The sequence below is a fragment of the Vulpes vulpes genome, chromosome 15 (genome assembly GCF_048418805.1).
Source record: "Vulpes vulpes isolate BD-2025 chromosome 15, VulVul3, whole genome shotgun sequence".
NCBI lineage: Eukaryota > Metazoa > Chordata > Mammalia > Carnivora > Canidae > Vulpes > Vulpes vulpes.
Window position 1 is genome coordinate 88,804,436 of NC_132794.1, and position 22,282 is coordinate 88,826,717.

The 22,282-nt window shown below is 55.3% G+C and overlaps 2 protein-coding genes across 11 annotated transcripts in view; one reads left to right on the forward strand and one right to left on the reverse strand.

Annotated features, from left to right (window-relative positions):
* The window catches only part of R3HCC1L (R3H domain and coiled-coil containing 1 like), a 130,863-nt gene that overhangs the window by 87,883 nt on the left and 20,698 nt on the right, over positions 1–22,282 (forward strand). The window lies entirely within an intron of this gene.
* Positions 1,002–21,008, reverse strand: LOXL4 (lysyl oxidase like 4). Its single transcript, XM_025991665.2, has 15 exons — positions 20,864–21,008; positions 16,085–16,399; positions 15,373–15,551; positions 14,314–14,519; positions 13,042–13,080; positions 12,695–12,914; positions 11,687–11,870; positions 11,371–11,525; positions 10,450–10,617; positions 9,207–9,369; positions 6,678–6,921; positions 5,433–5,548; positions 4,610–4,746; positions 4,172–4,283; positions 1,002–2,049 (listed from the first exon to the last, which is right to left on the reverse strand). Exons 2-15 carry the CDS (start codon positions 16,362–16,364, stop codon positions 1,979–1,981), a joined length of 2,274 nt encoding a protein of 757 aa, XP_025847450.1. The 5' UTR covers positions 16,365–16,399; positions 20,864–21,008; the 3' UTR covers positions 1,002–1,978.

Sequence of the window (22,282 nt, forward strand, 5' to 3'; positions counted from 1 at the left end):
AGTAAGCTGAGGTTCCCAGTACTTCAGCTTCTGTGAGGCTAAAGAATGCTGAAGTGAAGATCTGACATTTTTGGTTCTGTCTGGAATTTGGTGGTTGGTGTTCTGTTAACATTCCTCATACAGTCACAAGTCATGCCAGCTACCAATCTTCCCATGTCCTTCCCTTTCAACTCAGTGGTGTAACAGCACAGCCCTTGTACAGCTTTTTCCAAGAATTGGAACCGGCCGCACCTATCAAATGTGTGATGTGGGCAGCAAGCCTGAGACCAGAGCCGGAGGCCGGCTGCCTGGCCAGCTTTTTCTGGCCCCCTGGGAACTGGGATCCAAGAAGAAGCAGTGGGTGACCTCCCTGCCTGAATGTAGTCACCCGTTGCCACACGCTTCCCCGCGGGCTGCACGTTCTTTCACAGACCATTAGCTGCATGTGCTAGGATAATGTTGTCACTGTTCAGGCGATGTTTGCCGGCACCAACAGGAAATTAGTCCTTCCCTTGTTTACCTAAATGGCCATGCCAAGATCGAATGCTGTCCTTTGCCTAATGAAGGAGATGAAGGAGCAGAGAAGAGAGAAGGCAGAGGGGAAGAAGGAAGAAAGCACTTCTTTGTCTTCATAGAGGGTAGCTCAAGATCGTGTCTCTTTGTACTCCCTGAGGAGGGGGTGGCTCTCATGATGTGGAGAGGGGAGCGAGTGCTACTGTAAATCTGCCCCATCTGCTACCATTCATTTTGGTTTTGCAGCCCCAGTTATAAAAGTTTACATTCCTTGGACTTTTCTTCTTGCTGCCTCCCTTTCATCCCTTAACCTTTCCAACCCGTGTTTCAGCCCTGAGCCTGGGGAGGGAACGGGGAAAGCAGACTATAGGCATTATAATATCAAGAGAAATGTAGTGGGACTGTTGTGAGTAGTACGTGTACTGCACATATCCTAGTCACCAGCTCAGGAGGAGTGGAAAAGGTTAGACTTTGTGTGCTGGGAACAAAGAATCACAGCCAGTCTTGCCTTTGTATCTGTCCATAGTGAGCAACCTTTATTGGCATTAGGGTGTCAGACCTGTAAGAATCATCTCTTATATGTGTCTAATTTAGTCCATGCAAAGTTCACTCCAGAAACTTGGTTGAGACTTGAAATTTAGGCCAGTCCTGAGATGCACGGTAATCTTGAGGGAGACTGGATTGCTGCCAGGTGAATGGCATATATTTTTTCCCTTGGCAGAAGCCCTGGCAGGGGCTGGGGTCCATACTACTGCAGTAGTCTCTGCTTGGCCTTCTCTTGCTGCTCTGTAGGAAAGCCCTATCTGGCCACCTCTGCAAATCCTGCCCCTTCTCAAGCACCCAGTAACTGGTGGTGGTGGCCCATTGGGAGAAAAGGGGATGCCTGAGGCCTACACTTCCAGGATATTAGAAACATCCATATGTGCAGTAGGATAAAGGTAAAGGCACTAGAGCAGACTCCTAGAATGAGTGAGTTCTAAATGAACACAGACCAAATGAGGGACTGGATTCATCAATATCTCTGCCAGTTGTGACTTTGAGCTTCTAGCAGAGTTAATCCCACCTCCTGTATATTTTTGTCCTTTTGTCCTCTACTCCTCCAAGACATTTGCAAAGCACCATTTAAATGGGGGGCTAGGCAACAGTCCCATCTCTTAGGAACTGATCGTTCCTGAACCAGGAACGTCGGGGCAAAATCCAGGAAGGATTGGGTCTCCTTGTGGAAGAGGAACTCAGCTGAACAAAGCCTGGAGGCCACAGACCATAGACCACAGACCAAAGGCCCTTAAAAGATAGGCCCAGAGTCCTGAGGGAGCAGTACCATTTTGGTTTGGTGATCCTGCCATTAATAGGCTTCCTGAGCAGTTCTTGTTGCCCCTTAGCACTGGCCCCTCTCCCTCTGAGTTAGGGCTCTCTGAAGGGCATGGCTCCAATAAGCTGAGGTATCTGGTGTGTGGGCAGCAGCTGGAAGTTTGCAGTCGTGGCTTCAGATGAGATTGTTCCTGAGACGCTGCTCTTGCTCCAGGGAGAGCTCTTCATTAGCTCGGTAGGAATCCCCTGTGGACCAAAGGAGAATGGATAAGTAGCCAACCCTGCCATGCTCTCATCCCCTCCCTGACAACTGCACGCACACACACGGATACATTCTGCACCACTCACCCTTCATATTAGGTCTGTCATGGGCACAAATACCAATCCATTCTGTAGAAGTGACCCTGATGTGTAGTTGTAGTCTCAAGGACATCAGGAAGAAGAGGCATTGAGTGGAAAGGGTCCTGCTGGTTATTCTTTGCCCCCCACCCCATCCGATTTCATTCTCTACCCTTCTTTATTTTTTCTGTGCCCTAGAGAACTGACCCCTAGAAACGGCCTCACCCTGACTTCCTCATCCTCTGGTTTCTGATTGATTTAGGTCAGTGGGAAGCAATGGAAGGAGGGAGAGGTTGGGGTATTTCTCCCCTGGTCCTGTGGTGATAGTCTCTCCTATGCCTTGCTCCGGGCAGGTTCTCTTTCCAAAGTAGAGCTTCTGCTTGTTTCCAGGACACCCTGTGCCCCTTCATGCCGAAAGGCATTTACAGTTTCCCACTCCTGCTTATCCCCAGATGCCTCAACAACCCCTCATTTCCTTAGTCCTATTCACACCTCTATAAATAGTCCTTTGATTAAATAACTATTCTCACCTGGTACACCCTCTATTTTCTACAAGGGCCCCTACAGTGGTCTGAGGTGCACTGTTTTTCTTTCCTCCCTTACTGCCCTGGATCAGTGGTCTGAGGTGCACTGTTTTTCTTTCTTCCCTTACTGCCCTGGATCCCTTGCAGCCTGCCACTGGCATTATGGCGGCTCTCTCTATTGTGCAGCATTAGGTTCCAATTCCTGATATCCCTGATGTTTCTGTCTCATTTAATGGCAACAAAATCTACTCAAACAATTTCAAATCCTTGGACTAATTCCTTTTTGTTGTCTTTCACCAGTTGCTAGAGTTACCTTTTGAAAACATCAATCTGATCTTTGTGCCCCCTCTTGACTGAAATTGGTCAGTGGTTTCCAGAAAGCCCACAGGATAGTCATTCCTTTAGCAAGAACCATCATAACCCTCCCTGCAAAACACTTTACTGGGTTTGAAGTATATAGCCCCCCATTTAAAAAAAGACTTCTTTGAGGTTGAGATTTTCCTCAATCTTTTAGCTAGAAAGTGGTGGACTTGGATTTGGAACCCAGTGAAGCCTGAGGCCAAATCCTATGCTCTTTCTCCTTCCTTTCTTTCCTGACTTCTGCCTCTTCTTTGAAACCCCACTCAAATGTTTCCTCCGGGAAACCTTGCTATCCCTAGGTTGTTGCTTTCTATGTTTGCTCAGCATTAGTTCATATTGGTCTGGAGTACTCAGTAGTATTGGGGTTATCTATTTGCTTATCCAATTTGAGTTCCGCACTTTACTCCTATTTATTTTCCTAGTGCCTGGTACAGTATTCAGCACAAAAGTAGGTTTTAAATGTTTGTTCACTGAATAAAGCAGTCCTGCTGCACTCTACCCCATATGTGCAAAGTGTGGGTGTGAAGGCACACACCCCATAGCAAGTACAAGCATTCCATAACTTGAAGATAGAGGGATTTGCTACCTTTCTTTACAGACAAGTAGAGCAACGACCTCCATACTCTGCCCCCCACTGAATCATTGCTTCTTCCATGTTCCAATACAACCAATCCTGCAAATGTCCTGAGCCCTGTTCTCTGCTGCTGCCACCTTGTACGCAGACATCGCAACTGGAGATAGCAACACACAGCTGGCAGACTTCTACTTTTGCCTGTAGGCAGTCAACTTTGGACTGGCATGACTAGAAAGACCATATGAAAGGGTGGGGGGCAAACAACAGGACTGAGAAAGAGAAATCTGAACTTGGCTTGAAGTGAGTAGAAAAGACTAAGATAGATGAGAGACTGAGTTTACAATCCAAACAGCCTTAAGGACAAAGAGATGTAGAAGTAAGTGGTTACTGGGTGAGACTGCTCGTGTGACCAGTTGGGTTAGAAATTTGCCGATGAAGATGTACAGAGGGAATGCATCTGTCCTATCCCTGGCCTTCCACGTCCACATTCCAGCCATACTAGGGGGTACACGTAGTGTTTTCTGACTTGCCAAGCCCATACAGAGCTGGCCGCACAAGGGCTTGCAGTTACCTGTGTGGCAGTTGTGCAGCCAGACCCGGTGCCCGTCATACTTGCAGCGGCACCGCATCATGTTGTTAGAGAAATCGGACTCCGCCACCTCGTATTTGGGGTTCACAACCACCTGGAGTGAGACAAGGGGACAAGTGAAAGCAGGTGGTGTGGCTTTTCCATTGATAATGGCTGTAATCATCCTCTACGTTTCATGTAGTCTCACAAAGAATGTTTATATTCTTCACTTCGTTAAACCTTTTAATCACCCAGAGGGTAGGCATTAATTAACACTGTCCATTGAATCAAGAGTCAGACCTAGATCCTCTGGGTCTTCATTCAGTGTTCAAGTGCCACACCTGTTGGAGACCTTATTTGTGAAACTTCATTTGACCTCAGGGAGACCTGGAATATCTGCAGGAAATGGAATTCCTGTGGGGGATCCCCAAGCCCCCTTACCTGGAAAATATAATTCCCAGGGCCCACATCTGTGATATCCACCCACTGGCAATCAATGTCATGCCGATAGGTATCCCAGCAGCCGACAGTCACTCCTTGTTCCCCAAAGTTGGCACATGCATAGCGCTTCTGCAGTCCTGTAAGGAAGGGCACTGACGGTTACCAAAGGAGTGAATGGATGCTCAGGACCAAGCACTTCATGAAGCCCTTCACATTGAATCTTTACATGGGTCATACCCTTGAGTGCAATCAGGTGAGGGACCTGTGGGTCCTTTAGATAGCTTGCCTGAGAATCAGCTGGAATTCCTACTAACCATGAATCCAGCACTGTAGCAAGCCCCAACTGTGACAGAGACGACTTCTTGGACACTCCAGTGGCAATTTCTATTGGCTTGTACTGGCCTAGGAAGTATGGGTGGAAGGTTCCAGTCCTACATGCTAATAATTTGTCCATCTTTCCAACCCTTTGAGGAGCGAGCGTTTGCCATGCCATTCTTAAGGACTAGGAACTATGGGTATGCTAGTAGGAATCAGACGATCTGTGCCCTCAGAGAACTTAGCCAAAATGAAATAGGCCTGCAGCTATTATCCCAAATAGAAAGTACTAAGCATTTAGAAGTGGTACAAAGTATGCTAAGGTAGGCAGAGGCAGGGAGGCCCTCCACCTAAGATGTCAGAAGGTAAGAAACACCCCTCTGAATTGCCTCAAGCATGGACTTGCCAGGACAGAATTTGCAGGTGCCTGAGGCGGTTCTACCTGAGGGCCGAAGGGAAGCTCACCCTGCAGGGGCTGAGGAGGCTTTGCTGGCCCGTAACCACATACCTGCGGGGCAGTTTGTGTCCTCCAGGCAGAAGCTGGCCTTGTGCCCCTCTGCCACCTTGGAGCCATTGAGAGTGAGTAGGTCATAGTGGGTGAAGACCTCGATGCTGTGGTAGTGCCTGCAGGAGGGGAAGAGCTGTCAGCCTGGCAGCAACAGCAGAGGGTCCACTCTGGAGGTGTCAGCAGGGCAGATGGAGGCCGTCACGCTAGGTCCCATCATTACCCAGGCAGGGCAGTGCCTTCTCCCTCTCCAACCCAGGATTCATGTGACCCACAGTCTACTTTCCTGGCAGCCCCGCCAGGCGGCAAGGTGCAGCCGCCCCCACCACCTAGGGCAATAACCCAGGTGAGGAGGGAAAAGCACTGCCCTGGCAGCCTGCAGGGGGCGGGTGCCTGGCCGCCAGGCCTGATTGGAGGCAGAAGGAAGGGACACCTCTGGGAACCAGCCTCTGGGCTGAGCTGCTGAGGAGGGGTGCTTACTCTGCAGCCTGTGAGCCTGCGATCAAATTGCTACCATTGTCTCCCATCCAGGTCTAATGACAACCCTGTTCCTGCTCCAGGGGAAGGTGCTCATTATCTCAGTGAGGCCAAGTCTCAAAGTCACTGCCCCTTCCACTCAGTCTTCCCCACCCATGCTGTGTCCTGAAGGAAAAAAAACCACCATTTTCCCATTCTGCCTTTGTCACAGGCGTTGTCTCTCCTGTCTGGGCTGGAGACTCCTGATAGGAAAGAATGCCCAGTTTCCTTTTAGTACCAGCGTTCATGCTTTTCTTTGGGGGCCTTGCTCTGCTGCGGCAGGAACCAGCAAGCTTTTTTTACAGAGCCAGCATCCTGGGTAGAATGTCTATTCTGGGTTTCCAGGTTTCTAGGAGTCCCCACTTTATGTGGCTTTTAAAGACAAGGCCTAAGGTCCAACATAGAGAAAGTAATTGTCCAGTATCATTCTAACAAACCAGCTCCGCCCGCAATGACTGCCCCGTGCCGTTGCTGGGGAAACGCACCCTGTGAGCACCATCGACCACGGTGCACCTGGAACAGGCAAGGGAGTGACAGGGCAAACCGGTGCTCCTGGGATTCCCTTCCTGGCTCCCAGAGGCAAAGCCAGTAAGGCATGTAGGAGGGAAGGTTCTCACTAGGAGTGTGCACCCCTCCCAGGAAAGCGCCCAGGGTCAGGGAAGGACCAGATTGGTTTGATTCTGGGACTCTGCTTTTTGTCCCCGTAGAGCCAGGGCATGAGCAGGCACTAACCTGTGGCACTGGTGCCAAATCCAGCTGTGGCGACCTGTCTTGGGACGAAAGTCGGCCCGGCCCAGATTGTAGATCTGAGAGGAGAAGCGCAAGAGGCGCCGGTGCCCATAGGGCCAGTCCATGTGGTCAGCAGACTGGGAGAGGCAGTTCTCTTCATGGGCACAGTACAGCTGGCTGAGTGGGCGGTCCTCCAGGTAGGCCGTCTCCTGCACCAGCTGGGCATTCATCACCAGGTCTGGGGCGCCTGGGGCCACAGAAGACACAGGGCCCGTTTGCTCTCGGGCAAGGGGGGCAGGCTTGCCCGCAAACCAAACTCTTCTGGGGGACCTGCCAGAAGAGCAGGCTCTACCCAGAAGAGGAGGGTGGTGTAGGAGTCAGGAGCGGTGAGTTCTAGTCACCACTAGAACCGCTAGATAGGAATGAGCTATCGCCCTAACCTGGGGAGCAGCGACAGTGTCCCTGTTAGGCATGACGGCTTTGGAGTCAGGCTGCCTGGGTTCAAGTCTTGCTTAGTTTCTGGCCACACCTTTAACTAGCTCTGTGACTTGCTTCACCTTCTGCTTCTCATTTTCCTCATCACTAAGCTGGGGATCGTAATAATGCCAATAATGCCAATACCCGTATCGCGCTCAGGTCACTGTATGGCGAGCCTGTGGTTGATATAAGCTAGTATTTCATTTGTAAAATGCTCCTCAGCTTACACGTGCCTCTGTGTACCCTGGCTCATGCAGCCTCCTAAGCCCGCTCAGTTTCCTCAGCTCATCACACTCCCTGGGGCTCAGTTCCTTTAAGGTAGGGAGTGGAGGGGAGAGGACTGGCCAGGAGAGTCAGAAGAGATCATCTCTGAGCCTGCTCCTGAGCTCCACCATTCTGGTCCATTCTGCCGCAGTTCTCAGCCTGGGCCTCCCCCAGGGTTCCTGTTCTAACCCGACTGCTATGCTGGGTAAGCATGAGGCTGTCCTGTGAGCTCTCCTCTGAGGACGTTTCCGGTGCTTCCCTGTGCATAGAAGCCCCATGCTGGAAATGCCGCTCAGTAGATCTCCTGTTCCCTTCCTGTCACAGGGCCTCTCACCCATCTCGGAAGCCACAGGTCTCCCCGGCCACGTGCCAGTACAGAGATGTGGAGATCTTCAGCTGTTATCATGTGACATCCAGAGAGAAAAGTTGCCCATTCTCAAGGCCTGCTCTTGCAAAAGCAGGGTTACAGTTTAGATTTTTGGTAGCGGCATCACCTGGGTAAGAGCCTATGAGCTAAGGATGGTGAGATGGGACTACTGGTTTATTTCAGTGGGTGCGCATCGAGGGTGGCAGTGGGGCTTGGAATGCCTGGACCATCACCAATTGCTCCTGAGATCCCTGTGGTTATTCCTAGGCTGTACCCACTGGCAAACCCTAGAGTTTCTGAGGGAAGGAAGATTTTCCAGAGAGACCGAGAAGGAGAGAGGGTAAAGGAAAAAAAGGAATGAGAAAAATCACAGAAGAGAAATAGGGATGGTCACTCAGGTGGCAGGTCACCTGTCTGTGCTCAGCCATTGCAAAATGTCAAAAGCATTAGGGGGAGAGCTGCCATTCCAGGCAGTAGGACAGGACAGGGGTACAAGGTTCTCAGGAGGGGGAGAAACTGGGGAGCAGGCCCCCAACACGCTGTGAGCCTTGGTGCTGGGAAGGCCCACTGTGGTGCCACATCAGCCTGCTGGTGCGGGTGTGCTGCGAGGACCTAATGTTCTTTTAAGGTTCTCCTAATGACAGAGAGGCAGCCCTAAAGCTCACTGACAAAGATTAAGGATGTCTTGGCATGGAAGCTTGGCTGGGAAGAAGGTCAAGCGGCCACTTGGTTTGGTGCCAGCCTGCAGCCTTTGGACTGGATATAGTTATCTTGGCGTAGACCTGGTTGGCAGATGTCAAACAGATGCTGCTGCCCCAAGAATCTGGGTGTGTAGAGCAGACCAATGCCTCAAAACAATCCTGTCCTATAGCTTGCTGGGCAAATCCCACCGCTCAGGAAGAGGACACAGGGCAGAACCTTGGGCCCCTCATGCTCCTCATGGTTACATACATGTACAATTGCTTTCAAACTCCTTACTACTGACATCACAAAGAAATACATTTTATGCTGCAGCCTCGTGCACAGGTACATAATTTCCAGAAGAAAGGACTGCCCTTACTAAGTCTAACACATTTTCTTGTTTTCCATACTGTTTTTTTTTTCAACTACCTGTCACGACATGAAAATTAAAAACACTGTGGTGTATCCTCGAGTTTTCTCATATTCTCCTCTTTAGTCCCTGCAATAACTCTATGAGATGGGCAGGACAGGGTTGGATCCCCAGGTGAAGGGTGACTTGGTCACCCACAGCCGGTAAATGGCAGAGCCATTGCTCTGAGTCCAGCCTCCCTTCCACACCCCACCCTTCCAGGCTTGGAGCTGGGGCCAGCTCTCAGGCCCTCCCTGAAAATGGGACGTATGGGCTTGCCAAACTGGGGGGGCCCAGGCCGATCTGTCCCACCTGCACTGTGGGTGTTACTCACTGTCTGTGCAGGAAACTCCAGCTGAGAAGCGCCCCGCGCCATGGGAGCAGTGCACCGGCCCGTGCCTCTGACACTGCTGCAGGGCTAGCTCTGTGCCTGAGCAGCGCACGCCACTCATCACCACTTCTCCGGCCCCCGGCGTCCCCTGCCAGTACCAGGTGTCCTGAGAAAACAACCAGCAGCACCCAGTCAAGGCTGAGGGATGCTTTGGAGTCATCTCTTCTGATGTTTGAACCCCATCCGGCCACCCCCACCAGGCTATGTCCAGCCTCACTTGAAAATCTCAGCGACAGGAGAGTCCCTGCTACTTTGCATCCCTCCAAAATCAGATGTTTCTTCCCCCACTGGCCTTGCCCCCACCCTCAGCTGCTGAAGAGGAGGTCCTGCACTCTTGCTGCAGCCTCGGGTGGCCTGCCCTGTCTTTCCAGCTGTGTTTAGTATAGCCCTGGGTGGTCGGCTGTGCTCAGGATTGGGCCCAGTTTTCTAACGATGGTGGCGGAGATGAGGTTCCATCCATGATCACAGACTGTACCCCACTGGCGGTTCATGAAGTGGGGCTGGCATTGCCCTGCTGGCCAATGCAGGTCCAGCAGAGGATGTTTTGTCATTCCAGTCACACCATGGCCTCGTGATTCTTGTTCCTGGATCCTCCTTGAATTGATCCTCATTCCCCCTGGACAGCCACTAGTCTGGGCCACGCCAGCATCCTTTCTCAGCTGGGCTCCTGCGATATTATGTTTCCCATATTCACGTTCATCTCTACCCCAATAGCGAGCCAACCCGCACTGAAGAAATTTTGGAAAAATCTGCATTGCAGGCTTTGAACGGGGTGCCTACCTCTTCCTCCCTCCCTCACACATCAGACCACTCACCCTTGGCAGCCCCACTCAGGCTCCGGTCCCTGATTTACCCAACAGAGTCAAGCTTCCGTGGGCCACGGGGCCTCTGCATGGGCTGCTTCTCCCCACCCCACCTCACCTGGTGAGCTTCTTTCTAGTTATCCTTCCCACAGAAAAAAGCATGTGCCTGTCGTGCGAATGTTTTATTAGCGACTTCCTTCCTCACATCACTGTTCCATGAGGCAGGAGCTATGTCTCGTTCACCACCCTGTCCCCAGCTTCCAGCATTACGTCGGCTCACAGTTTCACTCAATAACTCATCACTAAGCAAATGAACAAACGGATGAACGAATGAAGGGTTGGTACTTTTGGTACAGAAAGTCTGGAAGCAAGGCAGGACTCACCTTGATTGCATGGTTGGCAAAGCCCAGGCCGAGCTGTCGGCAGGCCACCCTGGCTTCGGTGAGCCCCCAGTGGTCACTACAAACGGCCCCCCAGCGTCGGACTCCATTCACCTCCACCTGCACTTCCACCACACCTTCCTCAGGGCTGCGCCCACCGGCCAAGCGCACCTGCAGTGGTCAGAGGTGTGTGAGGAGCACGGTGCCCCCTGAGGGGAGGGCTCAGGACCGCTGGCCGGGAGACGTGCCCAGGTCAGCACGCTGTGCAGCCCTGGGCGCAACTCTCCCCGTCCCGGGACTGGCCTTCCTCTGTTACTCGACGACATTTTGCTAGCTAGTCTCTGCTGCCCCTGCCCACTAGAGAAATCCTACTCGGGGTGCCTGCACCTGGGTCTCCTGCTCTGGTACTTGTACTCCTCTAGCCTGAAATTCTACCATTAACGATGACTTGCCAATTGCAAAGGGCTTTCGTATCTATGGTCGCATTCAAGATAACCCTATGAGACAATTCACCCCAGTTGAAGGAAGAGAGAACCAAGCTTGGAGACATGGGTGACTTGCCCACTGTCCACATTATGTGTGACATGTGAACTCTGACCATCCCATGCAGCCTTGCCACTGACACTCCCCAGCACTGATGGCCCTGTGGTCCTAGCCACCTTGTGTCTCAGCCCCACAGGGCCCAGAGAGGGTATAGTGGGACAGTGCATCCACCCAAGAGTCCCCATCACCATGGGACATTTCTGAAAGCCAGAATCCGGCTGTGAGATGTGGGTCAGGCCAGGGGAGGCCTAGAAGAGAGGACATTCCAGACTGTCTCTGAGAACCTCTTCTCCACTGGCTTGATGTGGGGTCCTGGGGCTCTCTCAGGGCTTCCCAACACCCCCGTCCCCAGCCTGAGGCCATTCCCGAATCTGAGCTCACCTGATTCTGGAAGCCCATGTTAGGGACGTTGCACCTTACGGCAGCATCATTCTCATGTTGACAACCATTCTGGGACCCTTCCAGGGAGGGGCAGTCGCTGAGGGTCCGCTCATATCCCCTGCAGCGCACCTCACTCAGGTGGATGGGCCCCAGGCCTAGCAGAGAGAGGGAGAGGTGCCCTATAAGGCTCCACCTCTGTAATCTCACACCTCCACAGGTGGGGAGAATTTCCTGGGCCTTGGCATCAGAGCCACCTAGGGATGGAGAGTGGCACATCCGGGTCCCCACCCCCACCCCCCTGGGCCTCTTCACTTACCTTGGCCCAGCTGGGCCCCAAAGAGGGCCTCCCGAGCAGAGCCAAAACCCAGCTGACGACACACGATGGTGGCGGAGATGAGGTTCCATCCATGATCACAGACTGTACCCCACTGGCGGTTCATGAGCACCTCCACCCGGCCCTCACCCACCTGGGCCCCAGAACGGAGGCGTACCTTCAGCTCCTGCTGGTAGAAAAGTGGCTTCAGAGTGGGCTGAGGAGGAGGCAGCAGGCGCCGCCCAGCCGCTGGGGGAGCGTGGGCCGGGCCCCCTCTGGCTGGGCCAGCCAGTGCCGGTCGCACCTCTCGGGGCTCATAGCTATCACCTCGAATACTCCACTAGGCCGGTTTTCTAAGTACCACCACACCAGCCAGTGGTAACAAGGGAGCCTGAGGAGCTGGGTTCTTGGGCTTCACCACCCTGGCCCTGGTCCCTAGGGGGTCCCTTCCTCTCCTCCAGCCCTGGCTTCTTCCTGGCGCTCTGGGGCTGAACTAGATCAGTGCTTCCCCGAGGGATCCGGGAGACGATTTTAGAGCGGGGCAGCGCCCGGTGTGAATCGGGCTGACTCCTGACTCGCAGTGGGGAGGTGACTTCCGCGTTAACTCTTGTCCTGCCCTTCCTAGTTCCCCGGGGGGCGCCACCCCGCCGTGGGGCTGCCGCGTCCCAAGCAGCTCGCCTGCACTAGCTTGATGCTTTTTATAACAAAGCGCCAGTCTCAGGTTCAGTACCTTTGGCCTCAACCGGGTGTTAGCTACGATGTAATTACTGTTTTTATGGCTCCCTTCTATTCGTGGCCGGTGATGTCAGCTTTCCATTTATGGTCGGGTTATAAACGGTTCCTTTTAAATAAATTCCAAGTTTCTACCACGCTATGCTTTGTTCTCCTCCTCCCAGTCTACACCAATGCCTCCTCGATGGGGGTGACTCGTCCCCCCACTCCTGCCCATCCTGGAGCGCGCCTCCCTGCCAGTCCCTCCCACCTGCTCCCGCTGACACTGGCCGGACCCACCTCTGCCCGGGACTCCTTGCGCCCCGGCTTTGCCTTCCCGGGGCGGAAGCGGGGCCCGGGCACACAGCTGGCCACGGCGTGCATGCCGCCTGGGCAGGCCGGCCGCTGCTTGCCCCGTGCCGGTGCCACCTGCACCTGGCAGTTGGCCAGGTGGGGCTCTGTGCCCAGGCAGTTGACTCGGTGGATCCAGAAGGAATTCTTCTGTGTCAGGCTCTTCAGCCTGGAAGACAAGGGACACTAAAGGTGGGGAGGGGTTGAGGGAGCTCGGTGGTCAGGGAGGCAAGGGACATGCCCTCCCCTTTGTGCCACCCCCCTCTGCACCCTCCTCTCTGGATGCTGCTCCTCACCTAGACTTGGGGTCCTTCATCTTCAAATTCCAGACCTTCCTAGGTGGGAGAAAACGGTAGGGATAGAGTGGGTGCTGTCCGGCTGTAAACTCAGTCACATCATTCTCATGCCGAGCCTCACAGCAGCCCTGGCAGGGTGGTCTCCTTGCAGACACCCATGGTCTCCATTTCACAGGGAGAACTGGGGGCTCTTCTGTGCTGGACTGTCTACCCCAGCTCACCCTCTCCCCATGCAGATGAAGGGGAGACTTTAGGAAGTGCCCTGAGAAAAGGGACCCAGGGGAAAGTCCTCTGGGCACAGGTGAGAGCTGAAGGCCTTGCTGCTGGGGGCTGCCCACCCAGAGGCTATAATCAGGTCTGCCCTCCTCAGGGGCAGTGGGCGAGTCAGCCAGGCCCACAGGTGCAATTACCAAGCAGTCGGGAGTCAGGGGCCCACGTCCCAGTCATCCCCAGGGATGGAGCCACGTGGCTGGTCTTCAGGAACAGGCCCCTCCACATCAGAGCCACTAAACTGACTGGGGTGGGCAAGGGGAGACCACTCACACGTAGCATGGGGCCCTTCTCCCTTGATGAGAAACACACACAGTTTTCACTGGCACAGAGCTTGTACTGTTTAGAGGCTGATGCAATCTTGTGACAGTTGTCACATTTTTGATGGAGTATTTTTATGTCTCTCCCAAGTGCTGCCCCACCCCACGCCTTGCTCACATGCAAGGCAGTCGAAGCCTGGCTTGGATCAGAGTGGAGGAAATTCCCTGAGCACTGGCTGATGGAGGCCCGGGGGCCCCACTAGCCACCCACAGCCCATTATTGGCAGAGCTGAGACCAGAACTCAGGTCCTCTGTCCCTGGGGGGCACCACCAGAGGCATCTGTAGTCAAGTCCAGCTTTTTTTAATCTGGGACACGGTTTGTGTTCAGTTGTTCTCAGCTCTTTTCACGTGACTAGCAAGTACCTGTTTCTAGGTATTTCACAGGGTCTCCGAGTTCGTCCTCATTCTCCTCCTCATTATTCTGAGAGACCCACAACTCAGGCAGTCCCTTGGGCCTGTTTCCCCCCCAGTCCCAAACCCACCAAAAGTCCTGCCACAGACACCCCTGCCCATCTCACCACCCTGCCTGAACTCTGGAAGGACCCCTCCGTCACACGCATGCACCCTCACACATGTATCTCTCGAACACACATGTATGCTCACGCATGCAGGCACACACTTGGCCACTGCCCCACAACCCCACGCCCCCACCAAGGCCCTCCACCCAAGCATCCCCTCTACCTGTAGTACAGGCTGTTGACAGGTGCCTCACTGGGGAAGCCCAGCATCCCACACACCACCTTGCTGTTGTTTCTGGTCCAGTCCTGGTCACACACCTGCCGCCAGTGGCCCTCGTACTTCACCTCCACTGCTCCCTCCGTCACCAGGCTGTGCCGCTTGGCGCTGGCGAGTATGGGCTTGAGCCGCACCTCCTCCAGCCGCCGGCCCTGCAGGGTGCATGGTCACCATGACCCCCGAGATTCCTGTGCCCACTAGGCCTGCTGCACGCCTTCACATGGGAGAGCTGGGGCTCAGGAAACTTAGATTACCCCCGCCCCCCCTGCAGGCCCTCACTGGATGGGCAGGAAGCAGAGGCCCAGAGATGAGGGCATTTACCAAAGCCACACAGCAAGCAGGAGGCAGAGCCCTGGTGTGTCTGTGTTCCTCTCCTCAACTCCAGAGAGAAGCAGGCAGATCTGTGCCCTCCCTGGGATCAGGCTCAGGCCCTTTGGAGTTTGAGAGCCTTCCACTGGGCACAGAGGGACCTTCTTTATGCCACCCTGGGGAAAGCTGAGGCTGGGCACAGACCAACTGTTTGAGATGACCAGCAGGATCCTTGGCCCATGGGACCCTAGCTCTGCAGTGACTTGGACGATGAAGACCACCCCACCCTGGTCTGCTGCATTCGTGGGCCAGGGCTAGCTGTCCTCGGGCTGGGGCTGTCTAGAGGTGGAGAGTGAGAGCCAGAACTGGCCCTGCCTGCTCCTGTTGTTTGGCTTGGGCTGTTTTTAGCTCGAGGTTGGTTGTGCCGGGAAGAGGCAGCAATTGTGGCCGGGCCTTGTGGGTGAGGCAGCCCCTCACCCCACACTGCCTCCCTTATGGGAAGTGATCCCCTGCTACAAGTGGGGCCTCTGTCCATGCACCTGCTCCAGGCCACTGACAGGAGGCAGGGCCCTGGGGGATGTTTCTTAGCCTACTCTGTGCCCTTTATCTTCCGTCTTCTTCAGGTTCATCACCCAGGAGCCTCTTGGTCCATGACTCAACCCTTGGCTCAGGCCAAGGCCTGAACAGCCTCCTTACCTGGGGCCCAAGGGCATTGGAAACCCTCTCAGAAAGATAGCCACGCTGGCGCTGGGGGTGGCACACCACCCCGATGTCTTCTGAGTGGCTGCAGTCACTGACACCCCAGCCATTGGACATGCATTGGTCCAGAGAGCTCTCTGTGCCCACACAGCGCACGTTGTCCAGCCAGATGGGCCCTGTGGGCAGAGGAAGGGTGATGCTGAGGGAAAGAGAGGCAAGTCATGGGCTGTGCCTCCTCTACAAGACTCCAAACTTATCAACTGTCTTTTTCCAGAGCCTGAGTAGAAAGAGGGGTGAGGGAGAGAAGCTGTTTCTCCCTGGATTTTGGTATCTATAACCCTACCTACCACCTCCTCTTGGCAGTAGGTCCTGTAGAATCTGTTTTTGGAAAATGCCAGATACTAGATCTACCTGTACATCCATCATTCACTCAACAACATTTGCTGAGCACCTATTATGTGCCAGTCACTCTGTAAGAGCAGAGTGGGGTGGTGGTGGTGATGGTGGTGGCCTTGCTGCAAGCAAGAATGAGAGGGTCAGGGCAGAGGGTCACTTGTAGCTGGGGCGCTCAGGAAATGCCTCATAAAGGTCATTTGAGCTGGGTATGAAAGGATGGGCAGGAGGCTGTGGAAGCTTCAGTGAGCCCAGCCTCTGAGAGAAACCCATGATCATCTCCTTGTCATCACACTGGGGGGCACCAGGCACTCACCCTCCCCTTGGCCATACTTGGCACTGTGTGCCCAGGTCAAGGCTGTTTCAAAGCCCAGTTGGCGGCAGGCCACCATGGCCTCCTGGAGGGCGAAGTCATCGTCACACACAGTCCCCCACTGGCCCTGGTACAGCACCTCCAGGCGGCCCTCCTCTGGCCTGCTCTCTGGGCCCACCAGCCGCAGCTTCATGGTGCTCAGTGCCTGGAGCCTGCAAGGAGGGGCCTGGAGCAGCAGTAGGAGCAGCAGGAGCTGGGAGAGGGCTGCTGGTAGGGACCGCATCGTGGGGACTTCCAGCACAGTTGGGGCCGAAGCACCTGGGGAATGAGGAAACATGACAACGATCACCACCTCACCCCCTGACCTCAGCCTCTTCTGCTGGCAGAGACAAAAGACGGCAGGGTCCCTCCAAGTGTGTGCATGCACAGGTGTAGGTGTGCGTGGTGGCATTGACTGAGTCTGGGCTCTGGGATTAGTCAGTTGGTTTAAACCTACCATTCATTGTCCGTGTGACCTTGAGGAAGCTTAGGTTTGACCTTACTGAGTCTCAACTTCCTCATCTGTAAAATGGGGATAATAATCCTCATCTCAGCAGTATTAGTGTTAAAACATGGTATATAAAATGCTTAGCATCAGCCTACTGCACAGTTAGCACTCAATAAATAGCTAATCCTGATATAGTCTTATATCAAAAGGGGGAAAAGGGGTGGCCTACTCTCTGAGTCACAGGAGAGCCCCCCTAGTGCCCTCAGGTCCAGAACAGCTATCCCAGGGACATTGCTCTTGCCTTTTTTGCAATGTCCCCAGCACCCTGACCACCCTCACCATAGAAGGCACATGGAATGCTGGGGTGGATAAAGCCATTTGAGGGGGGTCTAAGCCTCTACCACTCATTTGCTATGTGGCTCAGGCAAGTCTCTTCAACTCTCCAGGTCCTAATTCCTTATTTCTAAAGTGAGGAAACTGAACCAAAAATTCTGGATCCAGCTCAGATAGTCTATGATATCCTCAGGCTCTGGCTCCATCTAGGTGTGTGATTCATTGATCCAACATTTTTGGAATACATGCTTCAGGCCAATTATTAGGCCAGGTGCCAGGACACAGAAGTGAATACATCAAATGCTACTCCCTGCTCTCATGAAGCTCAGAGAAGGGGAAGAAAGGAAGGATTTTAGAGGAGGGACACTTAACCTGGGCCTCGCTGGGTGAGTAAGAGTTCTCTTGGGTGGGCAAAGGGGGATTCCAGGTAGAGAGAATGGGATGGGTAAAGGAGGAGAGGGGGAAAGAGGTGAGTCTATGCAAGAGCAGCAAATATCCTCTCTTTCCCCTGGACTGTAGTAGTGGAGGCACGGGCAGGGGCCAATCAAGGGCCTTGTGCACCATGCACAGGGTTTACTCTTTATCCTATAGGATAGGATAAAGAGTACCTCCTATCCTATAGGAGGTAAGGGGTCATCGGGGGCTTTAGGCAGTGACCATACACCAGACAGAGGGCTCTTGTCTCCAGGAGGCTGTAATCACATGCACCTTGGGTCCTCAGAGGGGATGAGGTTAAGCGTTGGTCTTTTCCCCCTCGTACATTTGCAGCCTTGGCTCTGGGAACAGGATGGGGGAGAGTGTCATGGCCAGTGAGGGAGAGGGCTGCCAGAGCGTCTGCAGCCACCAATGCTGAAGCTCCTCTGGCACCAGGCCCTGCACCAGGAGTCGAGGCCCGCCTGGGACATGGTGGAGAAAGTTGAGTCCCTGACTTCCTGCTCCATGCCTGAGTCTTAAGAGAGCTCATTCTGGGGAGACACCCTCTTCCATGGCCAAAGCTGGCCCTGGGGGATTGCATAGCTGGTTAGTCTCCAGAGGGAGGGTCTCCCAGGGCCTCCTGCTATGCCCTTTCCCACAGACTGGTACTTGGCTGGGAGTCAGTCCTTACTCCTTCCTGCACACAGCCCCATTCCCTCTGGCCACCAATCCTCCCGCTTTGGTGAGCCCAGGGCTGGGTGGAGTGTGCTCCTAGAAGTACACTAGATGGCCTCAGAATGGGTGCTCCACAGGGACAGTGGCTCTGTGTCATGTCCCCAGTGCCCAGAATAGTGCCAGACAGGTACAGGGGTGCCCTGTAAATACTCAAGGTTGCATGGCTGCAAGGTGGCACTGCACGTACTTAAGGGTACAGACTGGGAGTCAGACTGCCTGGTCCACAACCCACTTCCAACAATGAGTTTCTGGGTAGCCTTGGGCAGGTGATTTCATAGCTCAGCGCCACCATTGAGCCTCTGTGAAATGGGGATAATAAATAGCACCTACCCCATAGGATTCTTGTGGAGCTTAGATGAACGGACGCATGCTGAGCTCGAGAAGAGCAGCTCTCCACTGAGTTAACCACTACTAACGGCAGCTGGAACAGCCACTCTTGCATAAAGAAGGAACGGAGGCTACATCCGAACTCAGCCACAAGTCCCCAGCACCCTTCTTTGTGACATCCTCCAGATTTGCCGCTTTTCCCTCTGAGCCAGGTTCTCCTCCTTCTCCTCCCTGGGGCCGAGTGCTGCCTTCCCCCATCCTCACCGCTAAGTCTTTTCCCATCGTGATCCCTCCTGCACTTCCTTTCCAGACTTAAACACTGTTTTCTTTATGTGACTCTCGGCTCTGGAGCCTGTGGGGGCTCCTGCCTGGCTGTCACTGTGAGCAGTGTGTTCTCTGCTGTCCGGATGTGCCATTCCCTGCTCTGTGCCCCCTGAAGGATGAGCTGGACAGCTGGGGACTGAGCCAAATCGAAGTCACTATTGGTAGGGACCTTCCCCAGATGACAAGAGAGGTAGGAAGGACTGGGTTCAGGGCCCTCCAGCTGTTAGGACCCAGTGGTCACATTGAGTCAGCCCTGAGAGATGACTCTGTGCCCCCGCCCTTGCCCCTGTCAGTCAGGATGCTCTTCGCTCTGCCACCAAATTGTTATGTGACTTGAGTCAGGGGCTTTCCTCTCTCTCAGACTCAGGTGCAACACCTATAAAATGAGGGGGTGGCCCTAGGGGTCCAGCTATCTATGACATGCTGTGATGGGCTGTAGGGTGGCCTGGACAGGTCTGCCGTATGGCCCGTGGCTGATGTCCCATAGGACCACAGAGCTCTCATTAGAGGCTGTGCATAGTCCTGGGCCTGCCTGGAGGCTGGGGTGGGCTTCCACTGCAGGACCCTGGGACCTGGCTGAGGACAGCTCCTTGCTGTGAGAGCTGCCCAAGGAGTGGATGGGCGGCAGCAGAAGTGGAGAGTCGATGTGGGGAGGCCTCTTCCCAGCCTGCCTGCCACTAAAGGGCCCTCTGTAGCTTCTGCTCACCCCACACTTGCCTTCCCACCATTCCCCAAATGTATCTGTCCATTCTCTCCTTCCACATCCCAAGCCTTTGCTCTCACTCCTCCTTCTATCTGGAGTACCCTTTCCCCCTGTCTCAGGTTGGTAAATTCCTACAGGTCTTCTAACACCGAGCTTAGATCTACCCTGCCACCAAGTCCTCCGGGGGTCCCACCTCTGTAGCACTTGGTGTTTGCTCGCTGTCTCCACATCCAGCCTCCACAGCGTCTCCCTGGAACTGTTCCACCAGTGCCCAGCATGGGCAAGCCCACTGGCTGAGAAGCCTCCCTTAGAGAAGGAAGCAGCCTCAAAAGTGGCAGTTCTCTTTCCAAGTGAAGGAGAAGGGGACAGGGTATGGAAGGAAGGTGGGGGAGGGGTTTTTAATAATAATACTTATTATAATACATTTAAAACTACTTACAGAGTACTTATCTCCACTTTATAGGTGAGAAGCTGAGGCCCAGAGGAGCTAGATAACCGGCCCAGCCAGGATTCAAAGCCAGGTAGCCCTGCTCTACAAGCCAGGCTCTGAGCCATGGGAGAGATGAACGCTGGAGGAGGAGGGGAAGGATGAAGGGAGAGGCAGGGGGATGAATGAAATTCCACCCTGTTGCTGGCTGATGGATGACCCAGCCATGGTGTGAGGGCACTGGGGCTGGTGCCAGCACTGAGTGCAACCAAGTGACAGATCCAGGACCCTGCCAGCTTGACGCAGAGAGTCACCTGTTCAGGTGCTACCAGGGGACTCTGGCACCTGGCCTGACCTGCCCGCCCCCCCTTGGGAGGGCTGGAAATGCCCGAGGGTATTCAGGAGAGAGCATGGGGGTGGGGGGTACTGCCCTCGTGGGCACCAGCCCCGGCATCAGCCCCTTCTTTCTAGCTCTTTGGGTGATGGGGTCCCTCCCTGGAACCACTAATTATGGTGACCTGAAATGGTGCCAGCAAGTGGCTCTGAGCCCTACCTGGCCGGGCACAGGACCTGTCCAGGTGGAAGCCCTCTGCCCACCCCTGTTCCTCTGCCACCCCACCCCCACCCCCCAGCATAATCAGCTCCGGTTTCTTTAGTTGGAGAGCCTGGCTCCACCCTGCCTCTTGGCCCCTCAAGTCCCAAGAGTGACATGTGAACCCACCTTGCCCTTGCCCTTGCCCTTGCCTCCTGCCTGGGTGGGAGCGCAGAGAAACGGTTACACGCAGCGTGTTCACAAACAAGACACGCAGGCTCCCCAGGCCAGGGCCGGCCACCCCGGGCGGGCCTTGGGCCAAGCTCCCTAATTTGGTCACTTCCACTGGAAGCAGGTTGGTGAGCGACCCGGAGGCGAGGCCAGCTGTCCGGGGACCCCAGCGCCCCCAGCCCGCCCCCCTGCCTTCAGGGCCCTGGGGAGAGACAGCAGTGAGGCGGACAGGACAGCGGGGAAGACCGGGCCGGCCGGCGGGGGCTCACCAGCGGGAGCGCGGACGGGCGGTGGCGGTGGCGCTGGCGCTGGCGGTGGCGGGGGCGCAGGGCCGGACGCCTGGGCGAGCAGCGCTGGCGGGCCTCCCGGGGCGCCCTGGGGCCCTTTTATCCCGCGGCGGCCCGCGGGCGCCCCCCACCCCGCCGCCCGCGGAGGAGGCCCCGCAGGCCCCGCCCCCGGGCGGACCCGGTCGAGGCGGGCGCCGGGCCGCGCTCGGCCCCCTCGGCCCTGCGCCCCCGCCCCCGCCGGCCGGTGCCCGTCCCGCCCCCCCCTCCCCCCGCGGGAGCCCTGGGGCCGCGGGGGCAGCCGTTTGCCAGGGCCCAGGGGAGCGGGGCGCGCTGGGCGGGGGCGCTGGGGCAGGACCGGAGTCCCGCGGGGGGCGGCGTCTGCCTGCGGTGCCCGCGGCCTCGGGGGTCCCGTCCCTCGCGCAGCGTCCGTCCTGCGAAGCCGAAGCCGGGGCCATGCCCACCCTCGCCCCCGGGGTCCTCCCATTCAGCGAGCCCCGGGAGGTGTCAGTGCCCAGCGCACGGTATGAGCGGGAGCGGGAGCGCCCCACGGTCACGGTCACGGTCACGGGGCCATCAGGCTCCCTTGGCGGCGGGGGCCAGAGGGCCGTGGGGGCTCGCTTCAAACCGGTCGAGGTCGGGATGGTGGTGCAGGTGCGCTGTTTGCGGCAACAGGCGGCCCTCGACGTTGCCCTGGTCCCTGGAAATGTATTGAGCACTTGGTGGGCGCGAGATCTCTGGTCTGCCCATTGCACAGTTGGGAACATTGAGCCCCAAGGGATGCGACTTGCTCCCCCGCTCCCCAAGTAATAAACCGTAAATGGATGAACTTAAATCCTTCTCTACAACTCCTTACGGAGTTGAATGAGGCAGACCTGGCCCTTGACAGGCCCATGGGGGGAGGGTATGCGTAGAGGGTGGGGTGGGGTGGGGGACTGTGTAATAAAACAAAAGTAGAAAACCTTGAAAGAGGGGAGACCCATCAGCGCAGCTGAACTCCTAGGCACCCGAATCCCAGCCCCATTCTACCAAATTCTTCCCCATAGTCCTGGTTCCTCCCAGGGCCTCGGTGTCCCCATCTGTAAAATGGATAGAGTTCCAGCCTTCCAGCTTCCTCCCTAGGTCCAGATCAGTACAGCCTGGTTCCTCCTCTTTCCCCAGCCTTGCCTGAATGTCCTTCCAAAGGCTCATTCATTCAGCAAATCTTTATTGATTTTCTCCTTGCTAGACAGGGTGCTGGAGTGCTAGACGCTGCGGGGGCGGGAGGGGGGTTTCCCAGTCTGGTGGCCGAGGCAGATGTGTAAGCAAACACTAGCACAAAGCACAAGGCAGAAGGTGATAAGGGCTAGCTAGGATGGCAAGGTGGACCTTTCTGACCCTTGGGTGATAGCCAGGTCACAGTGA